At 39.7% G+C, this 11,284-nt stretch overlaps 1 protein-coding gene across 1 annotated transcript in view; it reads left to right on the forward strand.

Annotated features, from left to right (window-relative positions):
• LOC137301485 (zinc finger and BTB domain-containing protein 44-like) overlaps positions 1-11,284 on the forward strand; it is a 31,926-nt gene that overhangs the window by 15,601 nt on the left and 5,041 nt on the right. The window contains exon 5 of the mRNA XM_067970996.1: positions 151-451. Within this exon, the coding sequence (XP_067827097.1) occupies positions 151-451 (301 nt within the window). The remainder of the gene's footprint in view (positions 1-150; positions 452-11,284) is intronic.

Consider the following 11,284-nt stretch of genomic DNA (forward strand, 5'->3'; position numbering starts at 1 on the left):
TTATAAAATATTTTGTTTTGTAAGTTGAGCAGTTTGTGTTTATTGACAACACTTTATTTTAGGAATCAAGATTGAAGTGTAGCTACACCTTTCTTGTAGAATTATTAAGTTGGGTATTGGTGATTGAAAACATTACTGATTTATTTTTAGGTATAAAACCCTTTCAGTGTGACAGATGCGGAAAAAAGTTCACAAGAGCATACTCCTTAAAGATGCATCGTCTCAAGCATGAAGGCAAACGATGTTTCCGATGCCAGATATGCAGTGCAACTTTTACTTCATTTGGGGAATATAAGCACCATATGCGCGTTTCGAGGCACATCATCCGAAAGCCAAGGATCTACGAGTGCAAAACATGTGGTGCCATGTTTACTAATTCTGGAAACTTAATTGTACACCTGAGAAGCCTGAACCATGAAGCATCTGAACTAGCGTCCTACTTCCAGAGCAGGTGAGGTATAACACAGTTCAAAACTTGTGCTTAAAAAAGAGAAGCATAGTTGTGATGGACAAGTATTGGTTATTGCAAGAATGATCTATATTTGTTAAAACAATAGTAATGTTTATTATTCTTTACTGCAGCACATAATATACATCTTTTTATTGCAGTTGATGTCTATGCTGGATAAGCTGCTTTGTTTGTAAGTTATGGAAGTGGCCATATTGTTACAATACCTGCAGCTGAAGTGGCTAAGGGGCATTTGGGCACACAAAAAACTAGACTCCAGTTTGTATCTTCCTACAGCTGAAATTGAAATCTGGGGATCAAAGCTACCTTCCCCAGTGCTACGATGACATGTATAGATACTCCAATCCACTACACCGCCACGCTACTGTATTGGTTTTATATCTTTTTCACAGAATCCTTTTTCCCTCAATTTACCTGCCCTTCTCTCCACAAGCCAGTGATTTTTATTAGGGTACAATTCCTGTGGATACTAGCAGCTTTCTGACATCTTGCCCATGAGGCCGTTCTTTGTGTATGGAGTTCATGAAGTTGGATGCCCTGTGAAATTTATTAAAGTATCTCATGTTTTACATTGATTATAGGAGATTATAAATTTCATGTGTTCCCTTGATTGTGTGACACTTTATGTACGCTGGAACAAATGCAGCCCATAAAAACTTTATATTGTATTTCTTTTCACGTGTGCAGATTAGACAGCGTGTGGGGGTAGCCTGTTCAACCACGAGGGGCATCATAGCCCAGCCAAATCCTGTCCTTGCCTTTTTATTGCTGATTTATTTTCTTTTTCTCCCCGCTCTCCTTTCTCGCCTCTTCTCCCCGCTCTCCTTTCTCGCCTCTTCTCCCCGCTCTCCTTTCTCGCCTCTTCTCCCCGCTCTCCTTTCTCGCCTCTTCTCCCCGCTCTCCTTTCTCGCCTCTTCTCCCCGCTCTCCTTTCTCGCCTCTTCTCCCCGCTCTCCTTTCTCGCCTCTTCTCCCCGCTCTCCTTTCTCGCCTCTTCTCCCCGCTCTCCTTTCTCGCCTCTTCTCCCCGCTCTCCTTTCTCGCCTCTTCTCCCCGCTCTCCTTTCTCGCCTCTTCTCCCCGCTCTCCTTTCTCGCCTCTTCTCCCCGCTCTCCTTTCTCGCCTCTTCTCCCCGCTCTCCTTTCTCGCCTCTTCTCCCCGCTCTCCTTTCTCGCCTCTTCTCCCCGCTCTCCTTTCTCGCCTCTTCTCCCCGCTCTCCTTTCTCGCCTCTTCTCCCCGCTCTCCTTTCTCGCCTCTTCTCCCCGCTCTCCTTTCTCGCCTCTTCTCCCCCCAGGATTGCCTGACCAATTGTAACACCCCTGCTGAGATAAGCTAACCTACCACAGATTGGAAATTGAACGTGGGACCCTCTTGGTTTTGCTCGCACAGGTCACAAGACTGTAAGATAATTATGAATGAGGAAGCCCATTTTAATTCATTCATCCAAAACAACCAAGTCTAATTTTCTTTGGTTTGATGGCGTGGCAAAGAGGCTTGATTGGGGTATGGCAGTGGATGTCGGGTTCTTGGATTTCAATAAGGCCTTTGATACAGTTCTTCTGGAGAGGCTGGTACTGAAAATAAAGAAAGCGGGAATGAGCGGAAATATTTTTAAATGGATGCGTAATTGGTTGACTGACAGAACCCAGAGGTTAGTAGTACAACAATTATCATCAACCTTGCTAAAGTTAATGGAGAAATGGGGTCCAACAGGGGTCTGTTTTGGGACCTCTTTTGTTTAATATATTTATAAGTTACCTGGAGCTAGGAATCATAAGCAGAGTAGCTAAATTTGCAGATAATACAAAGCTTATGAAGGTGGTAGACTCCAAAGCTGAACAGGATAAGCTGCAGGAGGAATTGAATGTACTTGAGAAGACAGATGGCAGCCAGAATGCAATGTAGAGAAATGCAAAGTGCTTCATATGGGCCAAAAAAATCCAGGAAGAAATTATTACTTAAATGGAAAGAAAATAATGTGCATGGAAAATTAAAGCGATCTGGGGGTCCTGATTGACAATATATTGAAGCTATGGCAACAGTCCTCGGCAGTGAGTAAAGTAAATCAGATGTTGGGATGTATTAAAAGGTCAAATATTGTGCCGAAATAGCGAGGTAGTCCTGCTGCTTTATAAATGATTGGTGCGTCCGCACTTAGAATACTCTGTACAGTTCTGGTTGCCATAGTATGAAAAGGATATTGCAGCGATTGTAAGGATACAGAAGAGAGCAACCAGAAGGATTGGATTATAAGGAGCGATTTATGTAAATTGGGCAAGTTCTCGCTGGAAAAGAGAAAGTTATGAGGTGATATGATTACTGTTCTTAGCATTCTAAAGGGACGAGATAACATAGACCATGACCACACACGTCTTTTCCTGTCCTCTGACGTAACCCCTCTAACAAGTACCCATTTGTTTCCTACCATTCAGCCAAATTTTTTCCATTCCAAAATTTATCTTCAATCCCCACTGCTTTGAGGTTAACTAATAGCTTTTTGTGTGGAACTTTGTCGAAAGCCTTTGATGGTGTCGGTGTATCATGTCGTAGGGCGTTCCACAATTTTCTTGACCATGAATATGGAGAATACTTAAGCGGTTCAAGAGAGTCATTGGAGATCTGGAAGCAAATTTCAGAGATGCAGTAAAATTATGCTGCATTTGAACAGAACATTAGATTTAGATGCCGTTAACCCAGGTTTCTGTTGCTGTTTTTCTGTATCAATTAAATTGCTGAAGATTACAAAAAACTGATGGTTTAATTAAGACTTACGATGATAAAATTTAATCCAGTATTAAAAAGAGAGCCCACTCCACCTTAATTACTGTTATCAAAACAACAGTATGTCATTGAAAGAGTTAACACTTCAAACAGCATAGCTTATTTTGAGTTGAAATAAAATACTTTCACAGTACTCATTCCTTTCCTCCCTTCCATTGGGCTGTCAAAATTTAAGCGAAAAAGAAATGTTGCAATTAATGTCCAAAGTTTGCAAAATTCTTTAAGAATAGGATTTTTGATTCTAAAATCAGTGAGGTAAAATTGCATTTAAATTATCTTTTAAGTGAATTTTTTTCTTTGTTTGTTGGCTCCAGTACCTGTAGCCTGTACCTAAAGCTCCCTCTATTCTACCCAACTGTCTGTCTTTCACCTCTTACTTTGTTCCTTCCCCCAACAAAAGCTTTTTTCACATCGTTCACCTGACGAAGGAGGAAGCCTCCGAAAGCTTGTGAATTTAAAATAAAATTGCTGGACTATAACTTGGTGTTGTAAAATTGTTTACAACAAAAGCTTCAACAGAGCACTCTCTATTGCACTAGTATAAATTTAATACTTCCCATGATGAGCAACTTTGTGTCCTGAATGAGATTCCTACTTTAGTGTCAATTTGAACAGTTTGTAGTGTGGACCTGCACCCATTAGGAATGTGTGCTGAATTTGAATGCAGATCTCAAAGATATGCACTTTTAAAAAAATTTAACAATAGGATGGGTTTTCCAGTAATTCTGCTAACATAACCTGTGACATCATCTTTTCAGGCTTCTGTTGTTGCATTTTGCGGAAAACATTAAGCCAGAAAGTTGGAATAGATGGTTATATCCCTGTTGCTTTGAGTGAAGTGCATGTGAAAATGTACCTAAATACAGTAAGAATCATCTGTGTGGTATCCTAAATATGATGTGGAGATGCCGGTGATGGACTGGGGTTGACAATTGTAAACAATTTTACAACACCAAGTTATAGTCCAACGATTTTATTTGAAATCTACAAGCTTTCGGAGGCTTCCTCCTTCCTCAGGTAAATGTCAGGAATTCCTCGAAGCCTACGCATCTATAAATCAGAGAACAATACATGGTGATTACAGACTGCCCCTGCAACTGCCCGTTGCCAAGGCAATCACCGTGTTCAGACAGAGAGGTGTCACCTACAGAACCCCCGAATATACATTCAACAAAAAAAACAAACAGGGAAAAAAAAGAGAGAGAGGCAGAAACATCCGGAAGGCAGAGAAAGCCAGCAAAATGACCCGTTATATTAAAAACAGATAGCTTTTGTTCACTGGTGGGCTTACGTGTAGCATGACATGAACCCAAGATCCCGGTTGAGGCCGTCCTCATGGGTGCGGAACTTGGCTATCAATTTCTGCTCGACAATTTTGCGTTGTCGTGTGTCTCGAAGGCCGCCTTGGAGTACGCTTACCCGAAGGTCGGTGGCTGAATGTCCCTGACTGCTGAAGTGTTCCCCGACTGGGAGGGAACCCTCCTGTTTGGCGATTGTTGCGCGGTGTCCGTTCATCCGTTGTCGCAGCGTCTGCATGGTCTCGCCAATGTACCATGCTCTGAGACATCCTTTCCTGCAACGTATGAGGTAGACAACGTTGGCCGAGTCACAGGAGTATGAACCATGCACCTGGTGGGTGGTGTCCTCTCGTGTGATGGTGGTATCTGTGTCGATGATCTGGCATGTCTTGCAGAGGTTACCGTGGCAGGGTTGTGTGGTGTCGTGGACGCTGTTCTCCTGAAAGCTGGGTAATTTGCTGCGAACGATAGTCTGTTTGTGGTTGGGTGGCTGTTTAAAGGCGAGTAGTGGAGGTGTGGGGATGGCCATAGCAAGGTGTTTGTCGTCATTGATGACATGTTGAAGGCTGCGGAGAACATGGCGTAGTTTCTCCGCTCCGGGGAAGTACTGGACGACGAAGGGTACTCTGTTGGTTGCGTCCCGTGTTAGTCTTCTGAGGAGCAGAAATTGATAGCCAAGTTCCACACCCATGAGGACGGCCTCAACCGGGATCTTGGGTTCATGTCACGCTACACGTAAGCCCACCAGCGAACAAAAGCTATCTGTTTTTAATATAACGGGTCATTTGCTGGCTTTCTCTGCCGTCCGGATGTTTCTGCCGCTCTCTTTTTTCCCTGTTTGTTTTTTTTGTTGAATGTATATTCGGGGGTTCTGTAGGTGACACCTCTCTGTCTGCACACGGCGATTGCCTTGGCAACGGGCAGTTGCAGGGGCAGTCTGTAATCACCATGTATTGTTCTCCGATTTATAAATGCGTAGGCTTCGAGGAATTCCTGACATTTACCTGAGGAAGGAGGAAGACTCCGAAAGCTTGTAGATTTCAAATAAAATCATTGGACTATAACTTGGTGTTGTAAAATTGTTTACAAGTATCCTAAATAGGCACACTCCTGTTCTCCCCACCCCCAAAAGCCAAACTGGGACTCCCTAGCAAAAATATCAAAACATGTAGGTACCTTAAAGTTGTTTGGAGTTGTGTTAAACTCTCTGCCACCTTTTTGAAAGCATGTTATTTTCCCCACCATCCAATGAATTCCAGTATGTTTGAACCTCACTTAAAGTACTGTTTATTCCATTTCAAATGCCTTTAAAAGCCAGAATCTCCTCATCACTTCTGTGCAAGTCATTTCCTGTTAGGTTTTTACAACTGAATTTGTACCCATTCTCACCACTGCAAATTCTAATGTTTCCATTTTTATAGTGTTAGTGTAAATGGCATGCTATGAGATGTTTCAATAGATTAAAAAAATGCACTCTATAAATATATAGGTTTATATGGACTCATTACTGTAGATCTAGTATTTAACAAAATAAGTAGTTCTACCTCCACCAAAAACTTAATTTTGAATCCATTTAGAAATTGCAATAACTTCCTGAATTGAACTTATTCCATTTTTCTGCATTGTTCGCACTTCATCTCTATTATTGTGCTCCACATCAGGAGATTTGAACCAACATCCATTTTGTTCAGAAAAGGTTTCATTTTGAATTTCTGCTGTGATCTCTGTGGGTGGCACTACATAATGATAGTTTGGGGAAAGGAATGAGTGGAGTTGAACGAACAATTTTTAAAAATTGAATGCATTTTTGGAATGCTCTAAGTGTAGTTTGTTTTTTTGTTTTAGTTTTTATTAACATGAAATGTAATTAAGGGGTAATGTAGCTTTACAGTAATACTGAAGATAAGGATATGAAAATCTTATTATGTCCATAGGCCAAAATCTTTAATATAACTGGCTGAGGAGAACTCCAGCATTGGTTAAACAATGTAAATACCACTGCTTTTTTGCCAACTGCAGATGTGAGGGCAAAATGCAAATTGATCTTTCTAACTGAGGTGCTAAAGCTATGTCTATCGGCATTGGTTATATAAGGCAGCCTGTTATTTTAGTTGGGTGGATTTAGCTTTGTTTTAAGTATGTCTGAAAACTTTTGGATAATTCAGTCACAAAAGCAACTAGCATCAGATTCTTTTGAATCCAACATGAGTATAAATGTGTCATTCCATGCAAGGTGACATTCTTTTTTAGAATGCATCATTTATCTACTGGCTGACTAAGGCAAGAGAGCAAGAAAAATGCATCTCTTCAAAGGCAGGGTAGCATTGTGCATGGTTAGTGGGAAAATCGCTACTGGCACTTTCTTTAATGCTTCCTCCCTCTCACTTTTTAAAAAAAAATCTTAGATATCTGAGATGTGATTCAACTTTATATAGTGTCAAAGCTCTCCAAAGGCTATTTGCCATGTCATATGTCCCATCTCACTTAGGGAAGTATATAGCTGATCCATCTTCAGCCATCTCTTAACATTGAGTGGAGATTGGCATTATTTCCCAACCCAGATGTTGATTCCTGTTCAACATGAAGAGCTGGCTTTGGTTCATGTGGCTGCAATATTCATCCAGTGGTCTTTTCTGGTCTCTAATAGATTGATTTCTCTTTATGAAACTTATCTTGGGTTGGAAGATTAGCAATGTGTTTTTTTAAAAAACAACACAAATGTTAATTTAGATAAATAGCATAAAATTATTGATCTCTGAATGCACACTCCAACCTACATAGCTCTAAAGTGTTTTTGTATTATATATGATTTCAGGTGTCAGCCTTGATGATAGATTTCTCGCCCCTGAGTCAGAAGGCAATGGGTTCAAGCCCCATCCCAGAGACTTGAGCATATAGTCTAGGCTGACACTTTATTGCAGTACTGAGCAGAAACCGAGGTGTCATTTAATGTCTCATCTGAAAAACTCAGGTCCCATCTGCCCTCTCTGGTGGAGGTAAAAAATCTCATTGTACTCTTCAAAGACGACTGAGGAATTCTCCTGGTGTCCTGGCCAACATTTGTCCCTCGACTCATACCACTAAAACAGATTATGTGGTCAGTTATGTTCTTGCTATTTGTGGCTCTTTGTTATGTGCAAATTGGCTGCCGTATTTCCCTTCAACAGTGACTACACTTCCAAAGTGATACGCTTTGGGACATCCTGAGGTTGTAAATAGCACTTTATAAATGGAAGTTCTTCTTTATTAAATTGTAGTTCAGGGAATTGGAATTTTAAAATTAAAACCATAGCTGGTGTTACTGATAGGTTTTCCTTATACAATTCCGTGTAGAGGCACTACGTGTTAAATTGCAATAGAAATTCTCTTCAAGCTGAAATTTTGAGTGCCCCAGTAATTTTTGAACTATAACTAACCAAATTATGAATCTTTTGAAGGACAATAGTGCTTGTATTTCCAGTTTAACAGGTGTCAAAAAATGTGACATGCAGGCATTGTCATTACCCCTCATGGCTGAGCATCAAGTATAAATTTTGTTTTACAGAAGCTGTCCAGAAGCATATTGCATCAGATGTAGCATTTCCTGGGTAATGCAGATGTTGACTGGCAAAGCTAATTAACATGGAATATTAGTATCATCTATCATTGTGTCTTTGATAGCAACCCTCAGGCTGGGATAAATACAACAGGGTTTTAGCCATATTTTTAGTTCGCTTGTTTCAACTATTTAGCTCCATGTTGCAAAAGTGAGACAGAGCTCCGTGGCTCTCTGCACCTTTGTTATAGTCAGCCATGTCTGAGCTAAAGAAATGTAAAGAGTTTTGAAATAATGCTACTTGGTTTCAGAAGACGGTTTAACGTGTCAATTAAACTTAAGTGCCATACTGCTTCTTGTCAGTTTAATTTTCTTTCTGTATAAGTTTATATCTTACAATAAATAAAATTGGAGTTTAACCAGAAATACTATATTCTGTTAATGTTTTCAATCGGGCAACTACCATGGGCATCCTGTGCAAATTCCCATTGTGTAACTTGAGAAAAGATTAATTGTTAATCCTGCTGTATACTATCTATTCATTCCGCCATGAGGTGTACATGTTTCAGTTCATAGTAGATGCAGGCATATGCCCATGGCTCCTGCTTAATTGCTATATAAATGAATGAAGAGTGTTGGGGGAAGCGAACTGTAACAATCTGTTTTTAGTCAACTAAGCTGTTGCATGTAGTAGGTCAACTACTACGGTGCAGTGAAAGGTTTCTCACTGCAGTTGACGTTTCAAGGCATCAAAATCTCATTCCCCGTGACAATTTAGACTGGGAATGGTGCATAGACCAGTTTCATAGTGCTTTGGGTTCACATGATATCAAAAAATTACTCCATTGCTATCTGTTTGTCCTTTTTCAAACTTTATTTAAGAAAAATAATTTTTCCCCGAAGCTAATAAGACTCACCATTGTCCATACCTTATGATAAATCGTTCCCACCTATCTTCCTTCTCACTGTTTCCCTGTTTTCCCTCTCCCGAGAAAGGCATCCAATAGTCTCTCTAACCCATTTATTCTGTTCACTTCAATAGCCTCCTTTCATTCCTTACTCCACAATGCTTATTATCCTTTGGTTTAAGGAGTTGCATCTGACTTCCCTTCATACTCCCATCTTCCTAATTTTAACTTGTTTCTTCGTATTTGAGTCCTTTGTCATATGGATCAGTTTGTCTGGAATAATTTGTCAATTTCTCTTTCAATCTCAAATTTAAATTGGATCATCTCGAAGTATCTTCTCTTCCAAAAAAACGCATCCAACCTCCTTAATCTTGTAAGTTAAATTTCTGATGCCTAGAATCATCTTTTTTTATTCGTTCATGGGATGTGGGCGTTGCTGGCGAGGCCAGCATTTATTGCCCATCCCTAATTGCCCTTGAGAAGGTCGTGGTGAGCCGCCGCCTTGAACCGCTGCAGTCTGTGTGCTTGTTGCTTGTCTCTGAAACATCTTGAGAATAATATCCTTCCTGCGTTTAGATGATCAGAACTGCGCACATTATGCTAGATGGGGTCTGACAAATGCATTTCAAAGCACAACACAGCCTATTTTGATTTGTACTCTGTCCATCTGTTAATGTAGCCTTGTTGCAGTTAAGCATCATGCTGACTGTTTCATTGATATATCCACTATTGCTTTCATGATCAGCTCTTGGTTCTTTGTGACCATAATAATAATTTCACACTTGCCCATATTTAATTGCATCTAAGCTCTATTGGCTCAGTTACTTAAAAGATCTAAATCCTGAATCTGGCTGCGTTGCTCTTGTTATTTGCTCTGCATCCCATCATCAGTAAACGTGGTGATTTTGCTCATTATACCCTTGTCCAAGTCATCATTGCATATTCAAAATCAAAATTGACCTCTGTGGTATGCCACTAATAATCTTTTTCCAGACTGAAACATTCCCATTTATGGCTACTCTTTGTACCTGTTTCTTTAGCCAATTTCTTATCCAGTACCTTTTATTCACTGACTCTTTACATTAGCTATGAATTGCTGATTTAGAACCTTACTGAAAGATTTCTTAATATCCAAGAATAGAATGTCAGCTGTGTTAGAACCAAAATGGTATTTCTTCTATTTTATAAGAGAGAACTTTTGGCGCTGCTGATTATAAATAAGCTTTATATAGTGGCCATAATAAAGGCAGCCTGAGTTTTCAAGTGTAATTTTAAATTTCAGAACTATGGTGTACTATTCCAGACAGCTAAAGTAGTGTGACAATGTCATTCATGTAAAATCAGACACACTTTTATTTGAGTTTTGTTTTCTACGTTGATATGGGAACTGTTTGCATTTTAAGTGGTATCTGATGATTGCTAACACCAGTGGATTTCTTTACTGCAGTAGTACTTGCTGTCCTTGCACTAAATTCAACTTAAAGTAAAATGCATTTAAGTTTATTAATGTTTACATTTTGAGAGACATGTTTACATATATATTTCTAAATGCATGTTAATCAGATATATTGCAAAGCTCCACAGTAGAGCAAGGTTGTTCCTGAATTAACTAGTAAAACATGATAGTCAGTTATATAGATTTATGTATGTTCATTGTGGCCTAATGTGCAGAAAGCTTAATGGTATGTTGCTAATACAGTAAAAGTGTGCAGTGAGGTATGAGTTACTAATCAAGTGCTGACTGTTTCTTGAGAGAAGCCAACAATTTGACTTTGAGGATCACTGTTGGCAATGTAATTATGCTGGAGACAAGTTGTATAATTTAGAGGGTCCTTGTGTTAAGTTTTATAGCTGCACATGTTGGATTTGCACATGGTCCAAGTTACTATGTATGGAATTAGCTGTTCTGCCCCCAATATCCAGTGGTTAGACAGGAAATGGTGAGAATTTTTGCATTAACTGCATGTTACATTATAATGTACAAAAATAGAAAAGACTGCGGTCCATCTGGCTGGTCCAAAAAACTCACCATTGTCCATTCCTTGAAATATATATCTAGTTTTCCCTTAAATTTTTCTGTACTATCAGTCTCCGCTGCCTTTTTGTGTAAAGTAGTTCAATCTAAACTGTCTGTGCCCCTTCTAACATTGAGCCTGTATCCCATAGTTCTAGAGTTTGGCAATCTGGATTTAATTTACCTGTTCCCTTACAGTTCTTGAACATTTGAATAATATTTCTCAGAGTCTTTTCTTCTCTGCCTGTCAAGGTTCTTCAACCTCCCTTCATAGCACAGATGT

Source organism: Heptranchias perlo, chromosome 33 (genome assembly GCF_035084215.1).
Source record: "Heptranchias perlo isolate sHepPer1 chromosome 33, sHepPer1.hap1, whole genome shotgun sequence".
NCBI lineage: Eukaryota > Metazoa > Chordata > Chondrichthyes > Hexanchiformes > Hexanchidae > Heptranchias > Heptranchias perlo.